Source organism: Leptonychotes weddellii, chromosome 10 (genome assembly GCF_054177405.1).
Source record: "Leptonychotes weddellii isolate Sample4059 chromosome 10, ASM5417740v2, whole genome shotgun sequence".
In the NCBI taxonomy this organism is placed as follows: Eukaryota; Metazoa; Chordata; class Mammalia; order Carnivora; family Phocidae; genus Leptonychotes; species Leptonychotes weddellii.
Genome location: NC_138378.1, coordinates 68,884,603 through 68,901,901, shown reverse-complemented (window position 1 = coordinate 68,901,901; position 17,299 = coordinate 68,884,603). Strand labels below are relative to the sequence as shown.

General features: G+C 36.3%; 1 protein-coding gene across 1 annotated transcript in view; it reads left to right on the top strand.

Moving 5' to 3' along the window:
• The first annotated feature begins 9,947 nt into the window (after positions 1-9,947).
• The window catches only part of USP34 (ubiquitin specific peptidase 34), a 182,963-nt gene continuing 175,611 nt past the window's right edge, over positions 9,948-17,299 (top strand). The window contains exons 1-4 of the mRNA XM_081797278.1: positions 9,948-9,983; positions 10,133-10,591; positions 15,828-15,878; positions 16,042-16,191. Coding sequence (XP_081653404.1) covers positions 9,948-9,983; positions 10,133-10,591; positions 15,828-15,878; positions 16,042-16,191 — 696 coding nt within the window. The remainder of the gene's footprint in view (positions 9,984-10,132; positions 10,592-15,827; positions 15,879-16,041; positions 16,192-17,299) is intronic.

Genomic DNA, 17,299 nt, shown 5'->3' with positions numbered 1-17,299 from the left:
TGTTTCTTAGAGTTGCGCATCTCTTATGGTTTGCCTCCCTCTCTACTTTCATCTTACTTTATTTTTCCTTCTCTTCCGCTATGTTCATCTGTTTTGTTTCTTACATTCTACATATGAGTGAAATCATACTGTACTTGTCTTTTTCTTTAAATTTTTTTTTAAAGATTTTATTTATTTGTCAGAGAGAGCACAAGCAGGGGGAGTGGCAGGCAGAGCAGGTAGAGGGAGAAGCAGGCTCCCCACCGAGCAAGGAGCCCGATGCGGGACTCGATCCCAGGACCCTGGGATCATGACCTGAGCCGAAAGCAGACACTTAACTGACTGAGCCACCCAGGCGTCCCATATTTGTCTTTTTCTGACTGACATATTTCCCTTAGCGTAGTACCTTCTAGCTCCATCTTGATCCTTTTTCTTATGGCTGAGTAATATCCTTTTGTGTCTGTATATATAAAAATATGGTACATCTTCTTTATCCATTCATGTATCAGTGTACATTTGGGCTGATTCCATAGCTTGGCTGTTGTAAATAATGCTTCAATAAACATAGGGGTGCGTATATCCTTTCAAATTCGTATTTTTGTATTCTTAGGATAAATACCCAGTAATGCGATTACTGTATCATAGGGTAGTTCTATTTTTAATTTGTTCAGGAACCTCCGTAATGGTTTTCCACAGTGGCTTCGCCAATTTCTGTTCCCACCAACAGTGCAAGAGGGTTTCTTTTTTTTCCACATTCTCACCAACAATTGTTGTTTCTTGTGTTTTTGATTTTGGCCATTCTGATAGGTGTGAAGTGATAGCTCATTGTGGTTTTGATTTGCATTTCCTTGATGATGAGTGATGTTGAGCATCTTTTCATGTGTTGGCCATCTGTATGTCCTTCTATGGAGAAATGTCTGTTCATATCTTCTGCACATTTTTAATTGGATTTTTTTTTTAAGATTTTTTATGTATTCATTTGAGACACAGAGATACAGAGAGAGAGAGAGAGAGAGGGCATGAGCCGGGGGAGAGGCAGAGGGAGAGGGAGAAGCAGATTCCCCGCCGAGCAGGGAGCCCGATGTGGGGCTTGATCCCAGGACACTGGGATCATGACCCTTAACCGACCGAGCCACCCAGGAGCCCCTAATTGGATTATTTTTTTGTGTATGTGTGTTGAATTGTATAAGTTCTTTATATATTTTGGATCCTAACCCTTTATCAGATATGTCATTTGAAAGCATCTTCTCCCATTTGGTAGGTTGCCTTTTTTAGTTTTGTTGGTGGTTTCCCTTGCTGTGCAGAGACTTTTTATTTTGATGTAGTCCCAATAGTTTATTTATGCTTTGGTTTCCTTTGCCTCAGAAGATACATCTAGAAAAATGTTGCTATGGCTGATGTCAGAGAAATTACTGCCTGTGCTCTCTTCTAGGATTTTTATGGTTTCAGGTCTTATATTTAGGTCTTTAATCCACTTTGAGTTTATTTTTGTGTATGGTGTAGGAAAGTAGTCCAGTTTCATTGTTTTGCATGCAGCTGTCCAGTTTTCAAGATTGCTTTGGCTATTCGAGGTCTTCTGTGGTTCCATACAAATTTTAGGATGGATTGTTTGTTCTAGTTCTGTGAAAAATGCTGTTGGTATTTGCATCGGGGCGCCTGGGTGGCTCAGTTGGTTAAGCGACTGCCTTTGGCTCAGGTCATAATCCTGGAGTCCCGGGATCGAGTCCCACATCGTGCTCCTTGCTCGGCGGGGAGTCTGCTTCTCCCTCTGCCCTTCCCCCCTCTCATGCTCGCTCTCTCTCTCTCTCTCTAATAAATAAATAAATAAATAAATCTTTTAAAAAAAAAGTTGCATCGGGATTGCATTAAATCTGTAGATTGCTCTGGGTAGTATGGACATTTTAACAATATTTGTTCTTTAAACCCATGAGCGTGGAATGTCTTTTCTGTTTCTTTGCATTGTCTTGAATTTCTTTCATCAGCGTTTTGTAGTTTTCAGAGTATAGGTCTTTCATCTCCTTGGTTAATTGTATTCCTAGGATTTTTATAGTTTCAGGTCTCACATTTAGGTCTTTAATCTGTTTTGAGTTTATTTTGTGTATGGTGTAAGAAAGTGGTCCAGTATCATTCTTTTGCATGCTGCTTTCCAGTTTTCCAACGCCATTTGTTGAAAAGACTTTTTCCTTCTTCATTCCTTCTTTGTGGAAGATTAATTGGCCATGTAATCATGGGTTTATTTCTGGGCTTTCTGTTCTATTCCATTGACTTATGTGTTTGTTTTTGTGCTAGTACTTTACTGTTTTGATTACTACTGCTTTGTAAAACAATTTGAAGTCTAGAATTGTGATACCTCTAGATATGTTTTTCTTTTTCAAGATTGCTTTGTCTAGGGGCGCCTGGGTGGCTCAGTCGTTAAGCGTCTGCCTTCGGCTCAGGTCATGATCCCAGGATTCTGGGATCGAGCCCCACATCGGGCTCCCTGCTCTGCGGGAAGCCTGCTTCTCTCTCTCCCACTCCCCCTGCTTGTGTTCCCTCTCTCGCTGTCTCTCTCTCTGTCAGATAAATAAATAAAAATCTTTAAATTAAAAAAAAAAAAAAAGATTGCTTTGTCTAGTCAGGATCTTCTGGGGTTCCATACAAATTTTAGGATTGTTCTAGTTCTATGAAAAATGGTGTTGGCATTTGGATAGGGATTGCATTAAATCTGTAGATTGCTTCGGGGGTAGTATGGACATTTTAACAACATTTGTTCTTTGAACCCATGAGCATGGAATGTCTTTACATTTCTTTGTGTTGTCTTGAATTTCTTTCATCAGCGTTTTATAGTTTTCAGACTATTAAGTCTTTCACTTTCTGGGTTAAGTGTATTCCTAGGTATTTTATTATTTTTTGGTGCAATTGTAAATGAGATTGTTCTTAATTTCTCTTTCTGCTACTTCATTATTGTAAAGAAATGCAGTGGATTTCTGTACATTGATTTTGTGTCTTATGATTTTACTGAATTCATTCTTCAGTTCAAGTGTTTTTCATGGAGTCTTTAGGGTACTGTATATATAGTATGTCATCTGCAAATAGTGAAAATTTTATTTCCTCCTTACCAATTTCGATACTTCCCCCCCCCCCCTTTTCTTGTCTGACTTTTGTGGCTAGGACTTCTACTATGTTGAATGAAAGTGGTGAGAGTGGACGTCCTTATCTTGATCCTGACTTTAGGGGGAAAGTCTCAGTTTTTCACCATTGAGTATGATGTTAGCTGTGGGTTTTCATATTAAGGCCTTTATTATGATGAGGTATGTTCTCTCTAAACCTACTAGCATATTCTTAAATGTAAGCATTCTCCACTCAAGCAGCATGTAACTCTTCTTGGGTAAGAAAGTCTTATCAGGCTGGTAATAATAGGGGTAGGACTAAGGAAAAAATAGGATAAGCATAGATAGTGGAAGGGTATGTCTGAGATTAGTGTATAAATAGATGTAATATGTACAGAGTTTAAAAAGTAAACAGAAAAAGGCCTGTAATAAAGTTCATTGTCCCCTATCTCAACTCCCTTTTTGCTTTCAACTCTTTCATATGTTGGCTTTGATAGTAACCTCTGTATTCTGAAATAGTGTTATTATACTGCTGTTACTTCATGCATCAATTTTAAGTAAACTCTATGAACTTTCTTTTCTGATATATAAAGATTACATTTGTGAAACTTCCCTATTCTTTCAGGGTAATTCTAAAAATAACAATTCTGGTCAGCAGTGAGCCAGAAGAGTTTCTATGGCTCATTTTATATTTTACAAGAAATAAATTCTTGTTTATCTTTTGCTATCTTTTTGTTTCCTAGAGTTTACTGGCTTGTTATTAAATAATTTTCAGGTTGTGAATCACCAATTCTTTCCAAACTCTTCAACCCTTCTTAGTACTAGTTTTTACATTTTTATGCATCATTATGTGATCTGTTATTTTCTTCCCTTTCCCCTCTCCTGAATCTCCTTTGGCCTTTATCTTCCTATTCCACTTGTTGGTTTCTCATTAGGTTTACTAAATAGCTATCTTCTCTTCAGATCACCCTTGAAATTTCTTTTGCTTTTCTGTTGTTTTGGATCTCTAGGTTCCTGGATTCCGTGTTGACATCTTTATTTGTTTACTATTTTTGTTTTGTCAGAATGACATCTTTTCTGAGAAAGGGAGCATGGGAGACAAATGGTTTTTTTAAGACCTTTCAGGCCTAAAAGTTTCTATTCTACCCTTAATCTTATTGAACACTTTTGGATACAGAATTCTAGGTAGAGAATGATTTTCTTTCAGAAATTTAAAAAGTATTGCTCCATTGTGTTCTACCTTCCAATATTGCTTTGAAATTTTTAAATATTTATCTATTTATTATTTTAAGATTTATTTATTTTATTTATTTTATTTTTTTAAAGATTTTATTTATTTATTCATGAGAGAGAGAGACAGAGGCAGAGGGAGAAGCAGGTTCCCCGCGGAGCAGGGAGCCCGATGCGGGACTCGATCCCAGGACCCTGGGATCACGACCTGAGCCGAAGGCAGATGCTTAACCGACTGAGCCACCCAGGCGTCCCTATTTTTTATTTTAGAGAGAGAGTGCATGAGCTCCCTCAGGGAGAGGGAGAGAGAATCTGAAGCAGACTCCCTGCTGAGCATAGGGCTGTTGTGGGGCTCGATCTTTCGACTCTGAGATCATGTCCTGAGGGCTTGATCTTTCGACTCTGAGATCATGTCCTGAGCTAAAATCAAGAGTTGGATGCTTAACCTGCTGTACCACCCAGGCGCCCCTTATTTTTATCATTATTATTATTTTTTAAGTAAGCTCTATGCCCACCGTGGGGCTTGAACTTATAACCCTGAGATCAGGAGTTGCATGCTGTGCAGACTGAGTGAGCCAGCCAGCCGCTCCCCAATATTGCATTGGAGAAGTATTAACTATTTTTATTCCTGAGCTTTTCCTTGGCAGTCTTTCCACTCTCTGTGAAAGCTTTTAGAATGTATATTCCATCCCCCAACTTCAGTAATTTCATGATAGATGTTTTGGTGGGCTTTTCAGTTCTGAAATTTTTTATTTCATCATTTCCTCACTTCGATATTTTCTGCTCTGTCTTCTTAGAAGTACTATTTGTCAAATACTATATCTCCTTGATTGATGGTATACTTTTCTTTTTCTCCCCATTGTCTTTTTTTATCTGTTCTACTTTCTAGGACATTTTTCACCTTTACCTTGTAGATCTTCTGTTGAATTTTACAAATTGGTATACTTTTATTTTTTATTATTTATTTTTATTTATTCAGGTAATCTCTACACTCCATGTGGAGCTCGAACCTCCCCACCCTGAGATCAAGAGTTGTATGTTCTTCCGACTATCAAACTGCTATTAACTTGTGACTGATAATATATGCAAAAGCTGTGTAATGTATATTTGTACACATTGAAGGGCTGTATTTTGTAGTTTGAATGCATTTTTTTAATGGTATTCTATTCTTGTTTCAGTAGTCCAGTATCTTTTTTGTCTCTGAGAATATAAATTGATTAAAACCTTTTCTTCCTGCATTTTATCTACTTTCTCTGAATTTCTTTTTACCATTCGTTTTGATCTGCCTTTGACGATGCAGCTTTTCTTTCAAGTCTTACTGGTTAAGGATTTTCATGGTTAAGAGATGGGCACTGGGGGCGCCTGGGTGGCTCAGTCGTTAAGCGTCTGCCTTCGGCTCAGGTCATGATCCCAGGATCCTGGGATCGAGCCCCGCATCGGGCTCCCTGCTCCGCGGGAGGCCTGCTTCTCCCTCTCCCACTCCCCCTGCTTGTGTTCCCTCTCTCGCTGTGTCTCTCTCTGTCAAATAAATAAAATCTTTAAAAAAAAAAAAAAAGAGATGGGCACTGAAAGATGGATTGAAAGTTCTGTGTGGGTGGGGTATCTCAGATGTTGGTCTACACTGTAGGATGGTAAAGTGGTGAGCAAGCTTCATTACCAGGGGTAAATGGGCTTTTCTCTTAGGTATTAATATTCTCTAAGAGAAATATCTTGAAGTCATTGGCCTTGAGTTATCTTAGTCTGGTTGATGGGCAAGGAAGGTTAGTTGGGGAGGTTCATCATTCAGTCATTTCTTAATTTTCTTTTCTGTTTCTTGTATTATCCCTGACTTCTTTAGCATCTGGTGTTCCTGGGTTTATCTTGTTCATTTTATGTACAGAAAAACTTCTTGTTTCCCTGGGTCAAGTAGGAATAGTATCATGGCTGTCTGGGTTTGGAATCTGCAGGTTTTAACTGTACCTTTCATTTAGTCCTATTTTCTGCCTATGCTTCCTCTATGCATTTAGATGTATCTGATGCTCTTTATTCCCGAGCCTTTTCAGTGTTCTGTAGGGTGGACAGTTTTGTTGATAAATCCTTCCGTAGCCCCTTCCAAGTTTATTTCGTTTGCTCTGAGTCACTTATTATTCCTCCCTTTTCTTTCTTTCTTTCTTTCTTTTTTTTTTTTTAAGATTTTATTTATTTATTTGACAGAGACACAGCGAGAGAGGGAACACAAGCAGGGAGAGTGGGAGAGGGAGAAGCAGGCTTCCTGCGGAGCAGGGAGCCCGATGTGGGGCTCGATCCCAGGACCCTGGGATCATGACCCGAGCCGAAGGCAGAAGCTCAACGACTGAGCCACCCAGGCTCCCCTCTTCCTCCCTTTTCTATCATCCAAAATTTGTTCCTGTTTGTTATCTGTTCTTCGATTTTCTCTTTCCTAATGGAGTTAAAGATCTTTTTTTCTTTTAGGGTATTTGTAGTGGGTTTTTAAATAGACCAGAAATAAACGTTGAGTGTAAAATCAAGCTGGACTTAACTGAAAGTGATGTTTATTTATTTAAAAACACTTTCTCCTCCTGCAGTATGGGTAGGGATATAGAGAGAAGTGCTGTATTGAGAATTCAAATACCTAAACTTTTCAGAATGGATTGTCATATAATAAAGTGTATAACTTACGTAAGTATTTAAAGATATGTGTATATGTGTATTTGTGTATCTTCACTTAGACTATCAGCTCTTCTTGAATTTGTATATTTGTAAGGACCTAGATTCAGTTCTGTGTTAGTTTCTGAATGTATAACTTTTGTCTTTTTTTTTTTAAGATTTTATTTACTTGACACAGAGAAAGCACAGGCACGGGGAGTGGCAGGCAGAGAGAGAGGGAGGGAGAAGCAGGCTCCCCACGGAGCAAGAAGCCCGATGCGGGACTTGATCCCAGGACCCTGGGATCATGACCTGAGCAGAAGGCAGATGCTTTACTGACTGAGCCACCTCTATGATTTTTGTCTTTTTAAGATTAGTGTTTCCTAGTCCATTAAATGCCCCCAGTGCCTGCCAGTGAATTTTTAAAGTAAATTTGGCTCTTTGACTTTCCTAATCCAAATCTGACTTCAAGGTATTTTTGGGAAGGAATTTAAGATTCCTTTTTCACTAAAGAAAGATACTCAAGGGGCTCCTGGGTGGTTCAGTCAGTTAAGTGGCTACCTTTGGCTCAAGTCATGATCCCAGCCACATTCCTGGGATCAAGCCCCGCATCAGGCTCCCTGCTCGATGGGCTTTTCCCTCTCCACCGCTTGTGCTGTCCCATACTCTCCTTTTCTCTCTCTCTCTCTCAAATAAATAAATAAAACCTTTAAAAAAAAGATATTCAAATGTATAGTCCTTCACTTTGAACTTGGATTTTCTTGAACCTTAAGAAAAACTGTTCGGGAGTGCCTGGGTGGCTCAGTCGTTAAGTGTCTGCCTTCGGCTCAGGTCATGATCCCAGGGTTCTGGGATCGAGCCCCGCATCAGGCTCTCTGCTCGGCTGGAAGCCTGCTTCTCCCTCTCCCACTCCCCCTGCTTGTGTTTCCTCTCTCGCTGTGCCTCTCTCTGTCAAATAAATACATAAAATCTTTAAAAAAAAAAAAAACTGTAAGAAAAATTTCAGGAGTAGTATGTTAATTTTTCTTCTTGTAGAAATTGTGGTAATACAGAATTTTAAAAGTGGAGATCTTAGAAGTAAAATCCCTTTCATTTTGCCACCGAGAAGATGGGCCTGATGTATTATTTATCTATTTCTGTGTGATATATTACTCAAAAAGTAGTATCTTAAAACAACAATGAACATTATCCTCAGAGTTTTTAGGTATAGGAATTTGGGAGTGGTTTTTGCTGGTTGGTTCTGGCCTGGATTTTTCAGGAGGTTGCATTCAAGTTGTTAGCCAGGTTACAGTCATCCCAAGCCTTATGTGGGGCTTGGAGAGTCTGCTTCCAAGTTGGTTCACTTAACTTGGCTGGCAGGTTGGTGCTTGTTGTTAGTGGGACCAGCACTCAGTTTTTTCTCCTGTGGACTACACAACATGAGCTCCTTGATTATTTTACAACATGATAACTGGCTTCCCTCAGAGCGAGTGATCCAGAAGAGAGCAAGGCTGAGTGGCAGTGTCTCTTATGACCTAGTTTCAGATGTCACACAGTCATTTCAGCCACATTCCATTCATTAGATGTTAGTCATTAAGTCTGTTCCACATTCAAGGGGAGGAAAATTGGGCTTCCCTTTCTAAAGGGAAGAATATTAAAGAATTTGTGGCTATACTTTAAATCTGCCACACTTGGAGGAATGAAATTACGTCTACATGGTCATTTAGGGAGTTGGTGCTCTACTGAATTACAATATAGATGATTTGATAATATAACTCAGTACAAATTGTAAGTAATAGTTTTACTCTCATCCATCATTGGCTACAGTTACTTTTTTTTTTTTTAAAGATTTTACTTATTTGAGAGAGTGAGCATGCGTGCAAGAGCACAAGTCGGGGAGAGGGGTGGAGGAGTAGATGGGGAGGGAGAACCAGGCTCCCCACTGAGCAGGGAGCCAACTGTGGGGCTTGATCCCAGGACCCCAAGATCATGACCTGAGCTGAAGGCAGACATTGAACCAACTGAGCCACGCAGGCACCCCTGTATGTAGTTATTCTTATAATCTGGGACTTGAGTATCATTTATTTGATTTACTGGACTCTTTAATTATTCACAGTATTGCCAGGCATTATGCTAACTGAACATGTCTAAGAGAACTAAATTTGTGTGTAATAATTACTGACTCTTACTGTATTTATTTATATATATATATATATATACACACATACACACATACATACATACACACGTATGCACACATTGAAGGGTATTGAGTGTATGTGTTATTCCTAAATGCTCTTGATCAGCCAAATAGTGTAGGGATGTCCTTCCCAAGTTAGCCTTCAAGCAAATTATTATTATTTTTTTTAGGATTTATTTACTTTTTTTTTTTAAGATTTATTTATTTATTTATTTGACAGAGAGAGAGAGAGAGAGAGAGAGACAGTGAGAGAGGGAACACAAGCCGGGGGAGTGGGAGAGGGAGATGCAGGCTTCCCGCTGAGCAGGGAGCCTGATGCGGGGCTTGATCTCAGGACCCTGGGATCATGACCCGAACTGAAGGCAGACGCTTAATGACTGAGCTGCCCGGGTGCCCCAGATTTATTTACTTTAGAGAGAGAGTGCAAACAAGCAGGGAGGGGGTAGAAGGAGAGAGAGAATCCTGAAGGAGACTCCCTGCTGAGCATGGAGCCAGATGCAGGGCTCGATCCCAGGTCCCTGAGACCATGACCTGAGCCGAAATCAAGAGCCAGCCGCCCAACCAGTGGAGCCACCCAGACGCCCTCCCTTCAAGCAAATTATTAATGTTAAAATACAGCTTTTTTATTAGTCAACTACAAATCCTTTTGTGTAAAATAAACAATTAGCTTTACTAATAAGGTTTTTATTTTGGCCAGTTTCCTGATATTTGCTAAACATATATTTAGTACTCAGTACTTAGAGAAGCAAAGATATTTGCCACAATTCCTGTTTTTAAATAATTATTTGTGTAGAAGGGCAGATAAATACACACATAAAATTGAAGACTATAATTGTCAACCTAATATGGTGACTTTTTACTACCCAAAGTCCCAGTTTTTGGTGGGATGCCATCTTTATAAATTACTGTTGTGCTACCCTGTCAGGAAGGGAGGAGGTAAAAATTGGGTGGGGGTGGGGGGGAAGTACTTTGGTATTTGCTTATTTTTACTTTTTATATTACTTAAAATACATAATGGTTGTCTCTCTAGAAAGCATTAATTACTGAAAAATTTTCTTTCTCTTATAGGCAATGTCTATGTTGCTTCAAGGAATATAAGCATTTGGAGATTTTTAACCAAGTAGTGTGTGCACTTATTAACTTAGTGATTGCCCAAGTTCAAGTACTCCGGGACCAGCTTTGTAAACATTGTACTACTATTAACATAGATTCCACGTGGCAAGATGAGACTAATCAAGTGGAAGAACCACTGAGTATAGAAAGAGAGTGTAAAGAAGGAAGTACAGAAAGACAAAAATCAATAGAAAAAAAATCAAACCCTACAAGAATTTGTAATCTGACTGAAGAGGAATCTTCAAAGAGTTGTGATCCTTTTAGTTTATGGAGTACAGATGAGAAGGAAAAACTTTTACTGTGTGTGGCAAAAATTTTTCAAATTCAGTTTCCTTTATATACTGCTTACAAGCATAATACTCATCCTACTATAGAGGTATGTAAACATAATATTGTGAATGTTAAGTAACACCAAGTTATAGTTATGTTGACAGTTTCTCACTTAAGAATAAATATGAGTTATTGTTGATGGAAAATTTATAAAAATCACAATGGTTAGGAAAAGTATTCCAGTTTTCTCTAGACCATTTCTGCAGCAACTTGGGTTGAACACTTGCTTAACACAGTCCTATTAGGGAAAGATCTGTACATTGAACTCGTAAAAATTAAACTGTCCGTGATCTAAACATTTTGCCGATATATACATCTATGCTCTACTTACTGTGACACTTTCAAAGAGTAGTAATTGAGGAAAAAGAAGCCTGTGGAATTTCGAATTTCATTCTCAGAAACACTGTAACAGAATTTGGAATTCCTTTCATTAAGAAAACTTAACAAATATTCCTTAATTAATAGTTTTAAATGATAGTACTGTCTTTTATAAATCAAGATGCTTGATTCATTCCATTAGTGATGATTTTACAACTTTTCCAAGAGTTTAGAAACCCACTTTAGGTTTATCTAGATAATGGCATTGCTTTGTACACATTGTGGCAGTTGAGACAGTTACAAGATAAGGTATTATATAAGTGGCATATATATGAAATAACAGAGATTTATTATTTCTTATGATTCTCTGAGTTGTCCGGGCAATTCTTCTGTTGGTTTTATGGCAATTGTATTTACTTTGAAAGTTGGAAGACTTTGAAGGTCCAACATGGTGTCACATGTCTGACAGTTGGTGCTGGGTGTTGTCTAAGGCTTGGTTGGATTTTCTCCTTATGGCCTCTTATTCTCCACTAGAGTTGATTGGCTTCTTTACGTGGTAGTCTTAGCATTGATCCAGGAAGATGAATGTGTAAGCTGTAAGACTTCTTAAGGTCCAGCCTCTGAAACGACACAGTATAAATCCTGCCACATTCTCTTGGTTGAAACCATTAACAAGGGCAGCCTAGATTCAAAGGGGTATGAAGTACAATCTCTGTATGGTAGGAGAGGTAACATTTCATTTCAAACTTTAACATATCTACCACATGCTTTTAAAAAAAGTCTGCCTGTTTTCTCTGGCTTATTTGTTCTATAACCTTCATACTGACTTCTTTCTTCATCTTGAAAAAAAAATAGTCTTTTACTAAAATGCTTTCACATTGAATTGAGACCACTTAAAAACAGCCCAGGAGGTAGGTATTTCCCCTATTGGAATTCTACATAAGAATATTTTAAATCAGATTGTGCTCTCTACCTTCTACAGTTCTTGGTCTATTATTTTTCCTTGGAGAATCTTTTAATGAACCTTACATGACATAAGCTATTTAGTAAACATCCTAAAAAAATATCAGCTCAGAATCCTTTTTCAACAAACAGGATCTGTTTGTACAAGCCAGCAAAATTTAATCTTAAGAACACCATGTGAATAGTGTTTTTAATGCCTTAAATTGATAATTGAAATATGCTGAAAATAGTTTGGTTAGGGATCCAGATACGTGAAATTCATGCGAAGTTTTCTTTTCTTTTATTATGTTATGTTATAGTCGTGCAAAGTTTCTTAATAAAATTAAATTTTTCCAGTTAAAAATCTCTTAACAATAGAACCATTCCAATACCAAATCTGTTTTCTTCCTAAAATCAATTTGCTTACCACTTTGGCATTTTTTTAAATCATTAGAAAAAAATAATCTCCAAATGTAAGCATAGTCACACTGCCTTACTTTCTCTTTTGAAATAAAGTTCCTCATTTTTACTGTTCTTGAGGATCATTCCATTTGACTACTTGGTTGAAAGCAGTAGTTTCATGAGGTCTTTGAGGTAAAATTCTAATAAAAAACAACCTTAGATATAATGTAACATATTTGAGGTAAAATTCTAATAAAAAATGACCTTAGATATAATGTAATCTGGAGTTACACAGAATTCTCTCCTTATACAGAATTTGTGTTTCTGTAATACTCTGTTCATAATATAGCTGTTTCGCAGGTTTCTAATAAGTCAGCAATGATCTGTTACAAATACTTGAAAAATTTATAGTTTCTATCCTAGTGGCCATGTGGTTAAATGGTAACAGTCCTATTTAACTTTGATTTTAATTTGATTTTGACTCCTTCTAAAGGGGCACAAATTGGCTAAGACTATTTATTTATTTTTTAAAAAGATTTTTATTTTATTTGTCAGACAGTACAAGCAGGGCGGAGCGGCAGGCAGAGGGAGAAGCAGGCTCCCGCTAAGCAAGGAGCCCCATGTGGGACTTGATCCCAGGACTCGAAGGCAGACACTTAACTGACTGAGCCACCCAAGCGTCCCTGGCTAAGACTCTTTAAAAGATGATTCAGTACTCATGTGATAGTATGTAGATAGCTGTGACTTTAGAACCTAGTCAACCATCTTATTTTATATAAGAGGGAACTGGCTTTTTTTTTTTCTTTTTTAAAGTTTATTTACTTATTTAAGTAATCTATACCCAATGTGGGGCTTGAACTAATGACCCCAAGATCAAGAGTCGTGTGCTCCTCTGACTAAGCCAGCCAGGTGCCCCAAGAGGGAACTGGCTTACACAGGTTAGAAGTTCTGGTCAGGTTTGCACAGCATATTACTGAGGGAGTTGTTTAGAATTCAGTTCATTCTGCTATACTGCTTCTCAGTCACTTCAAACTAATCTCTGTAGCTATTGTATCCATTTCCAGGAGTAAGATAGGAACTCAGAGCCTCTCCTTCTCCCCATCCCTTCCTGTCTGTATCCTTCTTTCTTTCTATCAAATTTGATAATATTTTAAAAGATATAATTAGAAATAAGTATTAATTCAGGTTAAACCTTACTTTGGGGGCAAGGAGCTGTTGCATTCTTTTCTTAATCTTGAATCATAATGTGTAATTCTATGATGTATTGCCCTAGTATTTTAAGTTTTTATTCTAAGGGAAATGAGTATAATAATTATAGAAAGAAGAGAAACCATTGCGCTTGTTAAATGTGTGTGTAATATGATTAGGTAGACTAAATACATTATATTCCAAATTCTGCATCTAGTTTGGTTTTCTCTTGCCACTTTCCACTGTTTTTATTTACCGTTTATTAAATTAAAAAAATATTTTAAATTCACCCTTTTAATGTATACAATTTAGTAAGTTGTAGTATATTCCCACAGTTGTGCCACCATCACTACTGTCTAATTCCCATACAGATGACTTCTTTTTAAGTAAAAATTGTATTCCTAATCCACTGCCTTTCAGTTTTTCATAGTTTGATCATGGAGCAGCATTTGTTTAAATAGATGCAGAATTACTTTCTGGTTACTCATTTATTTATTTTCTCTTTTAAAGTAATAGGCAGATTTCTTTTTTACTTCTGGAAATAGAATGGCATTATCTTATTTAGTAAATAAGGTGAGGTTTTCTGAAAAGGTAAAAACTAAACATAGGTTTCTTAAGGCCTTTCTAGGGATCATTTATTTTTTTTTTATTTTTATTTTTTTCTAGGGATCATTTAAAATTAGAACTTTTTGAAACAAAAATGATGCTGATTAAGATTTTAGGAAGGTTTCCTAGTGTTATTCCTACTGTTGTTACCTATAGATTTATGTTAACTCTTTATATACTACTTAAAATGAGATTTTAATGACACCTTAGGATAATGTCTTCCTTCATGTATCCAGAGTAGAAACAAGAAATTGTAAAACAGTTCTTCTCTGTAGTCAGAATAGATGTAACCAAGTCCATGAGCAACATTTTGCACATCAGAATAGAATTTTGTTAGGACATTTTCTAGCTGTGGGCACTAGAAATTTTGACTCCATTCTAATATTACAGCATGGTTCACCTGGCTCATGAATCTGTATTTAATACCACAGGTGTTCTTACATTCTGGACTTGTTGAAGTCAAAAGGTTTGGTGAGAATAATTTAAAGCTTTCACTGTGGTCCTGCTAGTAGAAGCTCAGGAGTAGATTTAGGTTTAGTACATTTGATTTAACAAATGTTTTGACCTGTCTTAGGACAGTTTTTGATTATTTGGAAATGTGAGAGTTTTATGTGATGCTCTCCATCATTTGTTTTCAAACTTTATTTCAGCAATAGGACTTGCATAAAGCATGTAACAGCATGAATGACAGGTTTCTTTGGCAGTTAACATTTTTCAGGTGAAAGTATCCATCCAGCTTTCTGATTATAAAAGTAACATTTTCAATGTGACTAAAAATACAGAATATACAAATACAGACTTAAGCCTTGAACCTCTCTTCTTTCTCCATCTCAAAAAAACCATTGTTAGGAAATTAGTTCACATTATTTTGGACATATAAAAAGTAATGAAAATCAGATCGTGTTCATAAATCCTGATTTTTAAAATGTAATATAAGATACTCTCTTTCTATGCCTGTACATATGGGATAACCATAAAAATCAATTGCTTAAAGTATAAATAAATAAATAAGATAAATTTAATTATTTTTAGTGAATGTACAGAGTTATATAACCATTACCACATTCCATTTTTAGAACTGTTCAGTCATCCCAAAAAGATCCCTCATGGCATTTCACCTTATTTTTGAAAGCTCCATAAGACACTGGATGGTTATGCTACAGTTTCATTAGCCATTCAATGGATGGGTATTTGTTTCTAACTTTGAGATATTATAAATAATTTCAGTGAGCATCGTTAAACATTTTCCAGCATTACCTTTATTAGTTGTTGGGATAAATAACCAAAAGATGAATTGCTGGGTCAAAGGGAATGTGCATTTTAAATGTTGATAGATACTGCCAAATTGTCCTCCAACAAGGTCATACCAGTTTCTTTTCTCACCGGCAATGGATGAGTATGCTTTCAAGTAGTTTAAATCATATGTATACAAAGCACATTGTGGAACTTGTGAGTATACATCTGGGGAATTCCAGAGCACAGTTTTAAAACCACTTAACTAAGTTATAATCTATTTTTGTAACAATTATCCCAGTTCTTTATGGAAACACTATTGTTTAAAAAGGCAAAATAATGTATAATACATAGAAAGATTTCTTTAGAGAGGGCTTAAAATACATTTTAGAACTGAACCATTACTAGCTTCAGTTAGGAGTACTGTTATTCATGATGAGAAGCAGTTACAAAACTTATTTCAGGTTTTATAAACTCAGTCTTTAGAGGTATTGTATTTTCTTGAGTATAGTTGACACAGAAAATTGTATTTTTTTAGAGATTATTATTTCTTAGGGTAGCCTAATTGTTTCCTTTTTTTTTTTTTAAATCAGGATATCTCAACCCAAGAAAGCAACATATTAGGGGCATTCTGTGATATGAATGTAAGTATTTATGTTTTAGTTATTCTCAGGTTTATGGAAAATTTGGTCTTTTGTTCATATAGGTCTTTGAGTTTATTTTTATGTTTCATCAGTATCTTTTCCATATTGGTAATAAAATGAAAATTATTCCTGATGAGTTTTAAAATATTTTTTTTTCCCTCAGGATGTAGAAGTACCATTGCATTTGCTTCGTTATGTATGTTTGTTTTGTGGGAAAAATGGCCTTTCTCTCATGAAGGATTGCTTTGAATATGGAACTCCTGAAACATTGCCATTTCTTATAGCACATGCATTTATTACAGTTGTATCTAATGTAAGTATTGTTTGGAATTGGTTTTAATCTTGGGAATAACGTTTAGGATTTTAATAACATGAATTTTATGTCCAGAAAAGACAGGTTTTGAGTAATTTGGTGCATGTACAATAATTTTTTTCCTGGGTTATATTTTGAAAAAATTGAGTACAGAAGCCTTTTTAAAAAGGTCTTATAATAAAAATGGAATTTTATAATTTTTTTTTTAATTTGTCTAAGTTAATGAATTTAAGTTAAATAAGTAAATTTAGCCATTTACTACTTGTCTTTAAAATATAAGATAGGTAGCTGTTTACCAAAGTCTTACCTTGATTTTAATTTTCCTTGCCTGAGAGTTTGTACTGGGAAATTTTGGCTTTTTAGATTTTTAGTTACTTAAAAAGATGTTTAGCTTAGGGTACTACTACAGTGTGCCTGACTTTTCTCTATATTACAAGACCTCATAACATATTTCTCCATTTGTAAAGAAGATAATGATTTTATATGTTGTGAAAGTCAGTTACTGTGAAGCACAGTAGATGTGGAAGCAGAGAGATACTTTGGTTTTTTGTGCTTCCCAGATACTGAGATTTTTACAAAATGATGGTTTGTGGCAACCTGTGTCGAGCATCAATTGATGCCATTTTTCCAATAGCATTTGCTCACTTTGATCTGTGTCATTTTGGTAACTCTTGGAACATTTCAAACTTTTTCATTATTCTTATATCTATTATGGTGATCAGTGATTACAACTCATTGAAAACTCATGTGATGGTTAGCATTAATAAAGAATTTTAATTCAGGTTTGTACATTATTTTTAGACATGCTACTTCACACTTAATAGATTATAGTATAATATAAACACAACTTTTATGTGCATTGGGAAACCAAAAAATTAATTTGACTGTAATGAAGTTGAGCACTGTTTCATAGGCATATTCACCATTTGGTTATTTTTATGAGAAGTACCTGTTCAAGTGTTTTACCTGTTACAAAAAATTGCATGGTCTGCTTTTTCCTTTCAGATGTGTACAGATTCCTTACATGTTTTATATGCAAATCTTTTGTCTGGCATACACATATTGCTAGTATCTTCTTCCACACTATGATTTGCTTTTCCTTCTCGTG